This window comes from Delphinapterus leucas, chromosome 6, assembly GCF_059928025.1.
Source record: "Delphinapterus leucas isolate spDelLeu-1000000601 "Yukka" chromosome 6, BTC_Dleu_Yukka2, whole genome shotgun sequence".
NCBI lineage: Eukaryota > Metazoa > Chordata > Mammalia > Artiodactyla > Monodontidae > Delphinapterus > Delphinapterus leucas.
The window spans coordinates 39,335,758-39,351,661 of NC_143134.1; the positions used below are offsets into that span (position 1 = coordinate 39,335,758).

At 44.1% G+C, this 15,904-nt stretch overlaps 1 protein-coding gene across 3 annotated transcripts in view; it reads right to left on the bottom strand.

The window, feature by feature from the left end:
• Nucleotides 1-4,678: 4,678 nt before the first annotated feature.
• DAPK1 (death associated protein kinase 1) overlaps nucleotides 4,679-15,904 on the bottom strand; it is a 205,259-nt gene continuing 194,033 nt past the window's right edge. For all 3 annotated transcript variants that reach the window (XM_089913036.1, XM_089913035.1, XM_022558968.3), the window contains 2 exons: nucleotides 5,275-6,503; nucleotides 4,679-4,822 (listed from right to left, as the gene is read on the bottom strand). In XM_089913036.1, the coding sequence (XP_089769162.1) occupies nucleotides 4,789-4,822; nucleotides 5,275-6,503 (1,263 nt within the window). In that variant the 3' untranslated portion in view covers nucleotides 4,679-4,788. The remainder of the gene's footprint in view (nucleotides 4,823-5,274; nucleotides 6,504-15,904) is intronic.

Genomic DNA, 15,904 nt, shown 5'->3' on the forward strand with positions numbered 1-15,904 from the left:
TCACACCATCTATAAGATCTCTTTTCATTGTAAAATTCTGTGATCTCGATGGGACAAGACACATTATTCACCAGAAGCTTGTCCCGGTCCTTTTGCTGTACTGCTGACAGGAACCCCACAGGCTGGAGTCACAGCCTTTGGCGCCTGGCTAGGCCACCCTCACCAAGCATCAGCCCCTAGAGTGACGGGCATCAGAGTCCGATCTCAGGGAAGCCTCTACTGTAGGTACCTGTGAAGCTTCTTTCCTGTCCCTCCTCCCCACTCCCACACACTTCTTTGATTCTTCTGGTCAGAGAATTGCCTTGTGAACAAGAGTCACGGGCAACCTTCTGAGGCTGGGCGTTTCAGCCAGGACTAGCCGCCGTCTCCTGGGGTCATTTCCTGCCCCGCCACACGCATTTCCAGAGATGCAGATGGAAGGGGGCTGACTACTCCCTCAGTCCCCTTTCAGGGGCACCTCCCTGACCAGGCGTTCAGTGGGGACAGAAGTTTCTGTCCCTGACGTGGCCCCTGCCTGGCAGCTTCTGAGTCCTCTCACCAGCATGTGACCCTTGGTTGCAATGATAAAAGTGACCTCAACCTCAGGTGGCCATCCAAAGTACAGTCACAGTCCCTGAAAATAGCCCCCTGTGAGCAAATTCCTCGGACAGTCGAGTTGAGCCCCAAGGCTGGTTAGGGGAGCAGGTGCCAGCCCACCAAGCTCTGAGTCCCTGCTGTGAGCATGGAGCTGGCACCCATGATAGGCAATAGGTGCTCAGCAAACGTCTGGGGAATGATGAATCAGAGCATGTTACCCTCATAAAGGGTGTGGCCTAAGTCGCCAAGAATCCAAAGTCCTGGGGCTTCCCTGGTGGCGCAGTGGTTAAGAATCCGCCTGCCAATGCAGGGGACATGGGTTCAAGCCCTGGTCCGGGAAGATCCCACATGCCACGGAGCAACTAAGCCTGTGTGCCACAACTACTGAGCCTGCTCTCTAGAGCCCACGAGCCACAACTACTGAGCCTGTGAGCCACAACTACTGAGCCCGTGAGCCACAACTACTGAAGCCCGTGCACCTAGAGCCCGTGCTCTGCAACAAGAGAAGCCACCACAATGAGAAGCCCACACACGCAACAAAGAGTAGTCCCTGCTCGCTGCAACTAGAGAAAGCCCACGCACAGCAACAAAGACCCAACATAGCCATAAAAACCAAAAAAACAAAAAGAATCCAAAGTCCTTAAAAGACTATTGGTGCCATCCAAGGTATGAATTCGAACTGAAAAACAAACAAAAAACCCCAAAACACTGAACAATAAACAAAAAAAGAAAAGAAGCCAAACAAAATTCTCACTTCTTCCTCCCATGATAACCATTTTACAGGTTCTTTTAAAATAAAAAAATATCAAATCTTCTTAAAAGCAATCCTTCATTTTTTAATGCCCCCTCCCCCATAGCGGGGGGCACAGGCTTTGCTGGGCTGCTCTGAACACATGGGTAGTACTGTATATTACTCAGCAAGCTTTACGGTTACCTGGATAGTTTTAGGTTCCAGCTTTATCTTTTTTCTCTTGTTCTTAAAAAACTGTGCTAAAATAAATATAACATAATTTTTTTTTTCATTTTAACCACTTGTAACTGCATAACGCAGTGGTAGTAAATACATTGACATTGGTGTGCAACCATCACCACTATCCACCCCCAGAACTTTTTTCACGTTGCGAAACTGCAACTATCCTTTTACTCTTCATGAAGCTTTTCAGCTCAGAGCTACCCTTCGGTTTTACAGCCTGGCTGGCATCTAGCTGCTGTTGAGGCAGGAGTAGCCAGGCCCAGCCTTTCATTTTGGAATGGCTTTTCCGGGGTCACACCATCAGGGTTTGGTAAGACTGGTGTAGACTCTGGACACTGATAGGGCCAAATGTAGTTTTATGGTTTCAGGAAATCCTGTAGTTTTAATTGTAAAAAAAAAAGACCACCCAGAGTTCTGATTCCTTTCCGAAGGTGTGGGATCCAGGTTCTGGAAACAATCAGAACTCTCAGAAGGGCCCTCCAGCCCATGCCAGGGAGGCTTTGGGTCCCTGGGATGCTCTTGTCCACAGGGGAACCTCAGGCACCCCAGGGTAGCCACAGCTCCCAGGGGATGAGGAACATGTTGCCCGAGTGCATTTTTCAGCAACTCTAAGAAAAAGGGTCCATGAAAGGCTGCTTCTGGCTCCTAAGAACCTGTACCTTTTGATTCCCACTGTGGCTGCAGGAAGTGAGCTATGAATGGCCTGGTTTCTCCCCTTCTGCAGGAGGCAGAGCCGGCTACCCATGCTGGGGCTTTGCCAGGCAGTTTCAGCCTAACCAGAGTTCACAGCACTGAAGACTCCGAGATGCCGCCCGGAATGACCCCACAGCAATTCCCAGGGCAGGGCAGTGAGCTCAGTGGAACTTAACAAATTTGTGTAGTAATGATTCCGAAGTATGGCTTCAACATTTCAGGAGCTTAGGTGGCCCCATAACCTTATGGACAGGCACCTGCTTAAAACAAAAGTATAAAGACTCCTGCAGTCCTCTGCTTCATTTGCACAGCATCCTCCCTCTGCCCCTTTCTCCTGTTAACAGAACTCCCTTCTTGGGGGAAACTGCTCCTTTCCCAACACTGTCCTAGGGTGCCCAGGGCCAGGCCAATCTTGTGACTCTCTCTCTCCCAACCACTGGGATGGCTCCATGATCCAGACTGGAGCAGTCAGAATCCTTCTTAGGGATTTTACTTACTGAGGCTGCCAGAGGCAGCCCTTGCCTCCTGGGTCTTAGATCCTGGTGCCAGATCCCGTGATATGAAGCACTTTTGAAGCAGGAGAGATGAAGTTGACGTTCGGGAAGGAGTTGACTCACGAAAAGGAGCTTCTACTCCTCTAAGGCAATCACAATTTCAATTTCAGTGTCATCCTTTTGACGCATATTTACGTGTAGCTTTTAATTTTACTCCATTAATATTTCTTTTCTCCTTATAAAAGTAAGTCATGTTTATTACGGACCATTTAGGCAAAACAGAAGTGAATTCTACTCACACAACCGTAGAGAAAATCACCCACATCACTGTAGTCTTTTTCATTCCAATCTTTTTTCTTTGCCCATTTTTTTTTAAACCAGTCTTGAGATTTTACTAAAAATGGGTTTTGTCATTAGAGCTTTTGTCACTTACAGCTACCATGCAGGTCAAAACTAGGGTTTCTAGTTGATGGCCTGCAGCAGTGTGGTCTAAGTAAAGATGGGCGGGAAGGTATGTATCTTTTGTAGCAAGTTTTCTCTTGTTCTGCAGGAGCTCCCTCCACCTTTGCATAGGAATAGAAAGCTTCCTCTGTTCCCCCATTGCTGAGCCTGAATGATCCAATTTGGTTTGGGGGTTCACCCAAGGAAAATGGAAGGGGCCTCTTTTCCTTAAAGCAAAAATACACGTGCAGGGCTTCCTTGGTGGTTCAGAGGTTAAGAATCCTCCTGCCAATGCAGGGGACACGGGTTCAAGTCCTGGTCTGGGAAGATCCCACATGCCTCAGAGCAACTAAGCTCGTGCGCTACAACTACTGAGCCTGCCCTCTAGAGCCTGCGTGCCACAACTACTGAAGCCCGTGTGCCACAACTACTGAAGCCGCATACCTAGAGCCCGTGCTCTGCAACAAGAGAAGCCACCACAATGAAAAGCCTGTGCACCGCAACAAAGAGTAGCCCCCACTTGCTGCAACTACAGAAAGCCTGCACTAAGCAACAAAGACCCAACGCAGCCAAAAATAAATAAAAATAAAAATAAAAAAATTAAAAAGAAATACATGTGAAATCACCTGAGTTCCTTCTGCTTCCCCACACCATTCCCAACTTTAGTAATAATTAAGTACCTAATAAACTGGGTTGATTTCCACCCCTGAGAGTTTAGGTTTAATCACTTTCTGGACTGGTTTGTCCCACGAGGTGGGGTACTGGCAAATGAAAACAAAACAAAGAATCCCTTTTGAATTAAACACCAACAAACTAATGCAACAAGCAACAGTTTATTTATTAAAAAAAAAAAAGGAAAAGAAAAAAAAGAACTAAAAAGAAAAGAAAACCTTTTTTACTACATCTTATAGATTAAGTAAAAATACCTGTATTAATATATATGTATATACATACTGCATATATATATATATACATATGATATAACATTAAAATTACATGCTTCTCAGGACAGAAGAATTAGGACATGTTCCCTTATTTCGATTTAAAACTCTATCACAATTTAAAATCACTGCAAGAAAACTTGCTTCCTTTATTTTCTTTTTGAGACTTCAAGTACAGGAAGTTATCAAACCAGGATCTAAATGTGGAGAACCATCTGCTATGCACAAATGACAACAAACTGCCACAAATCATGAGTCGGGGGTCTTCTGAATTCTCACACAGGTCTTGGCTCCCTAAAACAGTGTCAGCCTTCTACCTGAGATGACAGGGGATGATGAAGCGTGACAGTCTGCAGGTTCCACGTGGATGTTCACATTGACGTTGAAACAAAAGCAAACACAAACGTGTCTTATCGTAGCAACAACACTGGCCATGAAATTGCTCTAGAGGAGGTTTCTTTCTCCCCTTTCCTCGTCAAAGGAAACACAAAAATTGCCAAAAAAAAAAAAAAAAAAAAAAAAAACCTCGGGTGCAGCACCTCTGGCGATGATCAGCATACAGCAAGAGACAGAGAGGGAGCGTTTCTTTCGCGACAGCTCCGGGCTGACTTGGATGATTTCAAACACACCCTCTTCTGCAAAAGGCACTCACATATTGTCTGTTTATAAATCATACAGTGGGATTCCTTACATGGGAGTTTTTCCTACAAATATAAAAGAGATAAGCTGAGGACATGGTATAACAAAGAAAAAAGTATAAGAAATACACATTTTGGATAAATGTGCACTTTTTTTTAAAAAGGACAATCAATATAATAGTTTAAAAAATTTCATTGAAAAGTTAGGAATTCCAATAAAATTATCAGTAAGAAGCAAGGTACTAGAGGATGAGAGATGGAGGGAGGCTAGCTTTTCAAATGGCCAAAGGAAAGGATAGGGTCTGCTCTTAAACTAGAAAGACCATTCACACACAATGCAATGTGTGAGAGGAGGGAGGTAGTAGCAGAGAAATAGGTGAAGCGGAAGGGAGGGTGGCGTCCTTCAGGATGTGGGCGTAGGAAAGGACGCGCCAGAATCTGCAGCGGGAAAGATGGGCTGTGTCCCCCTTGCCTCTGCAGTTGGAAGAGACCCTGCCCAAGCCAAAGGCTGCCCTCACCGGGACACGACCGAGCTAATGGAATTATAAGACGTGCCACTGTTGCAGCTTGAGGCGTAGGCCTCCTGGCCGTTGCCGTCGAGGTTGATTTTGAACACTGAGGACGCCTTCAGTAGGAAGTCCGCCGCATCCCGGCGCCCCAGCTCCCTCAGTTTGGACATGAGGATGCCGACCGTGCTCTCGGGGTAGGAGGTCCATTCCCGGAGCAGGGCGTGGACCGGGCTCGGGAGGAACTCCTTGGGAGACCCGTTATTGGTGTTGTACTTTGCCACAAGGTCGGGGAGACCCAAGTTCATGGCGAGAAGGCACCAGTCCTTCCCCATGGGATCGGGTGGGTCCAGCAGGCGACTGAGTTTCCTCCGGGTCAGGAGGTTCAGATCTGACGCATGGATGTCCATGCCCAGGCTGGCCTGCGAATAGACGTCGTGACAGCCGAAGCACATGATGCTGCTGAAGCTCTCCTTGTACCCGCCCATGGTGTTAGTCAGCGAGGTCTCCTTGAGGGTCTGTGCCCGGAAGAAGTCTCGCGGCTGGTAGATCATGACGGGCTCGTGGTGCTCTCTCAGCTGCTGGGGGCTCAGGTAGTGCTTCACCGTCAGCAGCCCGGGCAGCGTGGTGGCCATGACGTTCTCGATGGTGCTGCACACCGAGTCCAGCAGGAGACAGCACTTGATCTTTTCCGTCTCCAGACCGCGAACCTGGACCTCGATGCCCTGGCCGTGGTTGACCAGAAGCACCAGCAGCTCGGCCCCACGGTTGGCAATCTTGCAGCCGTTCACCCACAGGCGGATGTCCGCGTCTCCCTCCGCGCTCTGCTGGTGGATCCACCTGCACAGGTTCACCTGCACCTTGTGAAAGATGCCGCACGGGAAGGGCGTGAGGTGCTCCACGGGGACGACGCGCACGCCGCCGTAGACCCGCACCTCGTCCTCCTCATCCGTCCAGGACCGGTGCAGGTTGTCAGTCTTGATCAGGGCGGGGATGTCCACCATGGTACCGCTGCTCAGGTCCCGGGCGCAGATATCCATGGCATCGAGAATCTGCAGCAGCTCCTCCACGTCGCTGTCGGGCACCAGGCGCTGGACGTCCTCCATGGTGTAGCGGCCCCGGTAATGGTGCAGGGCCCGTGGGGTCTCGACGGAGAGCAGCTTCCCCAGAACGTTGGAGCAGAGCCAGCGGGGGTCTAGGAGCAGCACGTCCTGGACGGTTTCACTCTGCATGATGTTGATCTGCCAGAGGGGACAACGGGAAGTCACTCATAGGAACCTAGATGGCCAGATGCTTCAGCTGCTCAGAGCACTAAAGGGCCCGAGCAGGGAATGACTCAGCACATTCATAGGGACAGATCTCAAAAGTCAATACCGAGCCAAAAACCAGCTTGGCAATGTCAGAAGGGAGATTCTGAAAAGACTACCTTTGACCCTTATAAAAGGTCAATATAAAAGACAGAGAGAGAGAGAGAGAGGGTAGCCAAATGCAATGGGTGAGTTTTGACTGGATTCTGAATCCCCAGATAAATACACAAATGAATAAAATTAGCTATAAATGAAATTACTGGGACAAGTGGCAAACACTTGAATGAGGACTATAAATCCAACAATAGTATTATATCAATGTTATGTTTCCAGGAAGTGATAACCAATTATATTGTGGTTATGTGGGAGAATGTCCTTTTCCTTAGGAGGTACAAGCTAAATGTTTTAGGGGTGAAAGGTCATGATGTTTGCAAAGCAAATAAAGAAATAGAAGAGAAAGAGATAAAGCAAATGTAGCAAAATGTAAACAACTGGTTAAATTAGGTGTGGAGGATATGAGGAGATATTGTACTAGTCTTCTAAGTTCTCTGAATGCTTGAAATTTTTCAAAAAAGATTCAGAATGTTACAATATTAGACTGTTAGGTAAATTTTTAACACACACACATATAAAAAAGGTCTAGAAAGATATGCTACCATGACAGTGGTTGGCCCTGGAGTGGGGAGAGAGGAAAGTGGCGAGAGATGGCCAAAAGGGACTTAAGCTTTTCCTCTCACATTCATTTCTTTAAAAAGCAGAAGTCAGAAAGAAAAAAAAAAGTGACAAAACATAGAAGCAACTTTCCCCTTTACGGAACACTTACCCCTCCCTCCCTTCCCTCCCTACTCTGGGCTAGTTCTACAAAGAATGGTGATCCAAGGTGGACTCCGTTCTCACGTGGAGGCTGAGACCCTGGACCTGTTTGCACCAGAAGTACTTTTCTCCCCACAGTCTGGTTTAAATCTTTGAGATGCCTTGTAGATATGATTCTGTTCAAAATTGAGACTTAGAGTGTACATTTCTGGAATGTAGAGCAGTATCTACTTAATTTTTGATAAGGCATTTGGTGGAATACTGCCTGAATTCAGTCCTAGACACAACTATCTCCTCAGGGTCACAAAAGACAAACTGATAAACTGTCCCGTATTGGAGGAGACTAAGGAGACAGATGACTGAGTGCAGTGTGGGATCCTGAGCCGAAAAAAGACAGGACAACTGATGAAATCTGAAAAGATCCTTAGATTACTTACTAGAGGGCAGGAATAGTACTGGAGGAGGGGCTGGAGGCCAATGAGAATGGGGGCCACCTGATTTAGATTTCCCTTCTTTTTTATTCTGCCTTCATTTACTTATTAACGTCTCAAGGGCAAGGAGGGATGTGTTGTCAAATAATGTGGATTAATCACTATGAGCTAGAAAATTGCTGGCAAATGCCACAAGGCAAGAGAATACTGTATTAAAAAGAGTGAGTTTATTATTATGGTTACAATATATATTTTTATATCTAGCACTATATTACAAGGTAAGGTTTGATCCCTTGCTTATCCCCACCCTTGGATTCAATCATTTAAAGTACTGCTGGAGAGACCTTCAAGATGGCGGAGGAGTAAGACATGGAGATCACCCTCCTCCCCACAAATACATCAGAAATACATCTACATGTGGAACATCTCCTACAGAACACCTACTGAACGCTGGCAGAAGACCTCAGACCTCCCAAAAGGCAAGAAACTCCCCCATGTACCTGGGTAGGGCAAAAGAAAAAAACAGAGACAAAAGAATAGGGACAGGACCTGCACCTCAGGGACGGAGCTGTGAAGGAGGAAAGTTTCCACACACTAGGAAGCCCCTTCACTGGAGGAGACAGGGGGTGGGCGGGGGGGAAGCTTTGGAGTCACGGAGAAGCGCAGCAACAAGGGTGCAGAGGGCAAAGTGGAGAGATTCCCGCACAGAGGATCGGGGCCGACCAGCACTCACCAGCCCGAGAGGCTTGTCTGCTCATCTGCTGGGACAGGTGGGGGCTGGGAGCTGAGGCTCGGGCTTCGGAGGTCAGACCCCAGGGAGAGGACTGGGGTTGGCTGAGTGAACGCAGCCTGAAGGGAGCTAGTGTGCCACAGCTAGCCGGGAGGGAGTCCGGGAAAAAGTCTGGACCTGCCTAAGAGTCAAGAGACCATTGTTTTGGGGTGCACGAGGAGAGGGGATTCAAAGCACCGCCTAAACGAGCTCCAGAGATGGGAGCAAGCCGCGGCTATCCGCGCGGACACCAGAGACGGGCATGAGATGCTAAGGCTGCTACTGCAGCCAGCAAGAAGCCTGTGTGTGAGCACAGGACACTATCCACACTTCCCCTTCCCGGAGCCTGTGCAGCCCGCCACCGCCAGGGTTCCGTGATCCAGGGACAACTTCCCCAGGAGAACACATGGTGTGCCGCAGGCTGTTGCAACGTCACGCTGGCCTCTGCCCGCCGCAGGATCGCCCCGTATTCTGTACCCCTCCCTCCCCCCGGCCTGAGTGAGCCAGAGCCCCCGAATCAGCTGCTGCTTTAACCCCGTCTTGTCTGAACGAAGAACAGACGCCCTCAGGCGACCTACACGCAGAGGCGGGGCCAAATCCAAAGCTGAACCCCAGGAGCTGTGCGAACAAAGAAGAGAAAGGGAAATCTCTCCCAGCAGCCTCAGGAGCAGCGGATTAAATCTCCACAATCAACCTGATGTACCCTGCATCTGTGGAATACATGAATAGAAAACGAACCATCCCAAAATTGAGGCGGTGGACTTTGGGAGCAACTGTAGACTTGGGGTTTGGTTTCTGCATCTAATTTGTTTTTGGTTTTATGTTTATTGTAGTTTAGTATTTAGAGTTTATTATCATTGGTAGACTTATTTATTGATTTGGTTGCTCTCTTCCTTTTCTTTTTATATATAGATATATATGTATTTTTCCTTCTTCTTTTTTTGTGAGTGTGTATGTGTATGCTTCTTTGTGTGATTTTGTCTGTATAGCTTTGCTTTTACCATTTGTCCTAGGGTTCCATCTATTTTTTTCTTTTTTAGTATAGTTTTTAGTGCTTGTTATCATTGGTGGATTTGATATTTTGGTTGCTCTCTTCTTTCTTTTTTTGAATATTACTTAAAATTGTTTTAACATTTTTAATAAATTTTTTAATTTTAATGACTTTATTTTCCTTCCTCCCTCCCTCGCTCCCTCCCTCTCTCCCTTCCTTCCTTTCTTTCTTTTTTTGTGCCTTTTCTTCTGAGCCGTGTGGCTGACTTGGTGCTCCAGACTGGGTGTCAGGCCTGTGCCTCTGAGGTGGGAGAGCCGAGTTCAGGACATTGGTCCACCAGAGAGCTCCCAGCTCCACATAATATCAAATGGCGAAAGCTCTCCCAGAGATCTCCATCTCAACGCTAAGACCCAGCTCCACTCAATGACCAGCAAGCTCCAGGGCTGGATACCCTATGCCAAACAACTAGCAAGACAGGAACACAAACCCACCCATCAGCAGAGAGACTGCCTAAAATCATAATAAGGTCACAGTTACTCCAAAACACACCACTGGACGCGGTCATGCCCACCAGAAAGACAAGATCCAGCCTCATCCACCAGAACACAGGGACTAGTCCCCTCCACCAGGAAGCCTACACAACCCACTGAACCAACCTTAGCCACTGGGGACAGACACCAAAAACAAAAGGAACTACGAACCTGCAGCCTGCGAAAAGGAGACACTAAACACAGTAAGTTAAGAAAAATGAGAAGACAGAGAAACACACAGCAGGTGAAGGAGCAAGGTAAAAACCCACCAGATCAAACAAATGAAGAGGGAATAGGCAGTCTACCTGAGAAAGAATTCAGACTAATGATAGTGAAGATGATCCAAAATCTTGGAAACAGAATGGAGAAAATGCAAGAAACGTTGAACAAGGACCTAGAAGAACTAAAGAGCAAACAAACGATGATGAACAACACAATAAATGAAATTCAAGATTCTCTAGAAGGGATCAATAGCAGAATAACTGAGGCAGAAGAACGGATAAGTGACCTGGAAGATAAAATACTGGAGATAACTACCGCAGAGCAGAATAAAGAAAAAAAAAAAAAGTAAAGAACTGAGGACAGACTCAGAGACCTCTGGGACAACATTAAACGCACCAACATTCGAATTATAGGGGTCCCAGAAAAAGAAGAGAAAAAGAAAGGGACTGAGAAAATATTTGAAGAGATTATAGTTGAAAACTTCCCTAATATGGGAAAGGAAATAGATAATCAAGTCCAGGAAGCACAGAGAGTCCCATACAGGATAAATCCAAGGAGAAACACTCCAAGACACATATTAATCAAACTGTCAAAAATTAAATACAAAGAAAAAATATTAAAAGCAGCAAGGGAAAAACAACAAATAATATACAAAGAAATCCCCAAAAGGTTAACAGCTGATCTTTCAGCAGAAACTCTGCAAACCAGAGGGAGTGGCAGGACATATTTAAAGTGATGAAAGGGAAAAACCTACAACCAAGGTTACTCTACCCAGCAAGGATCTCATTCAGATTCGACAGAGAAATTAAAACCTTTAGAGACAAGCAAAAGCTAAAAGAATTCAGCACCACCAAACCACCTTTACAACAAATACTAAAGGAACTTCTCTAGACAGGAAACACGAGAGAAGGAAAAGACCTACAATAACAAACCCAAAACAATTAAGAAAATGGTAATAGGAACATACATATCGATAATTACCTTAAATGTAAATGGATTAAATGCTCCAACCAAAAGACATAGACTGGCTGAATGGATACAAAAACAAGACCCGTATATATGCTGTCTACAAGAGACCCACTTCAGACCTAGTGACACATACAGACTGAAAGTGAGGGGATGGAAAAAGCTATTCCATGAAAATGGAAATCAAAAGAAAGCTGGAGTAGCAATTCCCGTATCAGACAAGATAGACTTTAATATAAAGACTATTACAAGAGACAAAGAAGGACACTGCATAATGATCAAGGGATCAATCCAAGAAGAAGATATAACAACTGTAAATATTTATGCACGCAACATAGGAGCACCTCAATACATAAGGCAAATGCTAACAGCCATAAAGGGGAAATCGACAGTAACACTATCATAGTAGGGGACTTTAACACCCCACTCTCACCAATGGACAGATCATCCAAAATGAAAATAAATAAGGAAACACAAGCTTTAAATGATACATTAAACAAGAGGGACTTAATTTATATTTATAGGACATTCCGCCAAAAACAAGACAATACACTTTCTTCTCAAGTGCTCATGGAACATTCTCCAGGATAGATCACATCTTGGGTCAGAAATCAAGCCTCAGTAAATTTAAGAAAATTGAAATCGTATCAAGTATCTTTTCTGACCACAGCACTATGAGACTAGATATCAATTACAAGAAAAAATCTGTGAAAAATACAAACACATGGAGGCTAAATAATACACTACTTAATAACCAAGAGATCACTGAACAAATCAAAGAGGAAATCAAAAAATACCTAGGAACAAATGACAATGAAAACAGGATGATCCAAAACCTATGGGATGCAGGAAAAGCAGTTCTAAGAGGGAGGTTTATAGAAATACAATCCTACCTCAAGAAACAAGAAACATCTTAAATTAACAAGCTAGCCTTACACCTAAAGCAATTAGAGAAAGAAGAACAAAAACCCCCAAAGTTAGAAGAAGGAAAGAAATCATAAAGATCAGATCAGAAATAAATGAAAAAGAAATGAAGGAAATGATAGCAAAGATCAGTAAAACTAAAAGCTGGTTCTTTGAGAAGATAAACAAAATTGATAAACCTTTAGGCAGATTCATCAAGAAAAAAGAGGAGAAGACTCAAATCAATAGAATTAGAAATGAAAACGGAGAAGTAACAACTGACACTGCAGAAATACAAAGGATCATGAGAGATTACTACAAGCAACACTATTCCAATAAAATGGACAACCTGGAAGAAATGGACAAATTCTTAGAAATGAACAACTTTCTGAGACTGAACCAGGAAGAAATAGAAAATATGAACAGACAAATCACAAGTGCTGAAATTGAAACTTTGATTAAAAACCTTCCAACAAACAAAAGCCCAGGACCAGATGGCTTCAGAGGCGAATTCTATCAAACATTTAGAGAAGAGCTAACACCTATCCTTCTCATACTCTTTCAATATATAGCAGAGGGAGGAACACTCCCAAACGCATTCTACGAGGCCACCATCACCCTGATACCTAAACCAGACAAAGATGTCACAAAGAAAGAAAACTACAGACCAATTATCACTGATGAACATAGATGCAAAAATCCTCAACAAAATACTAGCAAAGAGAATCCAACAGCACATTAAAAGGATCATACACCATGATCAAGTGGGGTTTACCCCAGGAAGGCAAGGATTCTTCAATATATGCAAATCAATCAATGTGATAAAGTATATTAATAAACTGAAGGAGAAAAACAATATGATCATCTCAGTAGATGCAGAAAAAGCTTTTGACAAAATTCAACACCGATTTATGATAAAAAACCCTTCAGAAAGTAGGCACAGAGGGAACTTAGCTCAACATAATAAAAGCCATATATGACAAACCCACAGCCAACATTGTTCTCAATGGTGAAAAACTGAAACCATTTCCTCTAAGCTCAGGAACAAGACAAGGTTGTCCACTCTCACCACTATTATTCAACATAATTTTGGAAGTTTTAGCCACAGCAATCAGAGAAGAAAAAGAAGTAAAAGGAATCCAAGACAGAAAAGAAGAAGTAAAGCTGTCACTGTTTGAGGATGACGTGACACTATACACAGAGAATCCTAAAGATGCTACCAGAAAACTACTAGAGCTAATCAACAAATTTGGTAAAGTAGCAGGATACAAAGTTAATGCACAGAAATCTCTTGCATTCCTATATACTAATGAATGAAATACGTAGGAATAAACCTACCTAAGGAGACAAAAGACCTGTATGCAGAAAACTATAAGACACTAATGAAAGAAAAAAGATGATACAAACAGATGGAGAGATATACCATGTTCTTGGATTGGAAGAATCAACATTGTGAAAATGACTATACTACCCAAAGCAATCTACAGATTCAATGCAATGCCTATCAAACTACCAATGACATTTTTCACAGAACTAGAACAAAAAATTTCACAATTTCTTTGGAAACACAAAAGACCCTGAAAAGCCAATGCAATCCTGAGAAAGAAAAACGGAGCTGGAGGTATCAGGGTCCCTGACTTCAGACTATACTACAAAGCTACAGTAATCAAGACAGTATGGTACTAGCACAAAAACAGAAATATAGATCAATGGGATAGGATAGAAAGCCCAGAGATAAACCCACACACATATGGTCACCTTATTTTTGATAAAGGAGGCAAGAATACATAATGGAGAAAAGACAGCCTCTTCAATAAGTGGTGCTGGGAAAACTGGACAGCTACATGTAAAAGAATGAAATTAGATCACTCCCTAACACCATACACAAAAATAAACTCAAAGTGTATTAAAGACCTAAATGTAAGGCAGACACTATCAAACCCTTAGAAGAAAACATAGGCAGAACACTCTATGACATAAATCACAGCAAGATCCTTTTTGACACACCTCCTAGAGAAATGGAAATAAAACCAAAAATAAACAAATGGGTCCTAATGAATCTTAAAAGCTTTTGCACAGCAAAGGAAAACATAAACAAGACAAAAAGACAACCCTCAGAATGGCAGAGAATATTTGCAAATGAAGCAACTGACAAAGGATTAATCTCCAAAATGTACAAGCAGCTCATGCAGCTCAATATCAAAAAAACAAACAACCCAATCCAAAAAATGGGCAGAAGACCTAAACAGACATTTCTCCAAAGAAGATATACAGATTGCCCACAAACACATGAAAGGATGCTCAACATCACTAGTCATTAGAGAAATGCAAATCAAAACCACAATGAGGTATCACCTCACACCAGTCAGAATGGTCATCATCAAAAAATCTACAATCAATAAATGCTGGAGAGGGTGTGGAGAAAAGGGAACCCTCTTGCACCGTTTGTGGGAATATAGATTGATACAACCACTATGGAGAACAGTATGGAGGTTCCTTAAAAAACTGAAAATAAACTACCACGCGACCCAGGAATCTCATTACTGGGCATATACCTTGAGAAAACCATAATTCAAAAAGAGTCATGTACCACAATGTTCACTGCAGCTCTATTTACAATAGCCAGGGTATGGAAGCAACCTAAATGTCCATCGACAGATGAATGGATAAAGAAGATGTGGCACATATATACAATGGAATATTACTCAGCCATAAAATGAAACAAAATTTATTTGTAATGAGGTGGATGGACCTAGAGTCTGTCATACAGAGTGAAGTAAGTCAGAAAGAGAAAAACAAATAACGTATGCTAACACACATATATGGAATCTAAAAAAAAAAAAGAAAATCGTTCTGAAGGACCTAGGGGCAGGACAGCAATAAAGACGCAGACGTAGAGAATGGACTTGAGGACATGGGGAGTGGGAACGGTAAGCTGGGACGAAGTGAGAGAGTGGCATGGACATATATATACACTACCAAATGTAAAATAGATAGCTAGTGGGAAGCAGCCGCATAGCACAGGGAGATTAGCTCCGTGCTTTGTGACCACCTAGAGGGGTGGGATAGGGAGGGCGGGAGGGAGATGCAAGAGGGAGGGGATATGGGGATATATGTATACATACAGCTGATTCACTCTGCTATAAAGCAGAAAATAACACAGCATTGTAAAGCAATTATACTCCAATAAAGATGTTACCAAAAAAAAAAAAAAAAAAGTACTGCTGGAGGGGCCAGTAGATTAGCTTGTAGTTTCATTGGAATTTAAAGACTGACACAATCACTGCTTGAGGCTCTAGTTTTTAGGGCCGCTGGCTTCTTGATTCAAGTAGAATTTCAAACCTATGTAATCCATGGCCAAGGGCCACACATGGCACCTGAGGCTGGGCAGGGAAGCTTCTGGTTGGCAAAATTCCTGGAACTGCTTCTGGTTTTTCATATTCAGAACTGTCTTAGCCCATACTAGCTTACACTGTCTCCTGATTTCACATGATGGAAGAATGTGAAGGCTATGCCCCGTTGAGAGGGACAGGCAGCATATGAAGCAATTAGAACAGGGTTCCCAAACTGCACCCCAGAGCTGAACCAGGAAGAGAGATTCCTATCTCTTGGTCATTTCCGGGGATCACTGCTTGCTGTGTCTTAGTGTCTCCACACGTTCTCTCCCTGAAGATACGTCACTACTATTTCTTGATTGTCTGTGAGCCCAA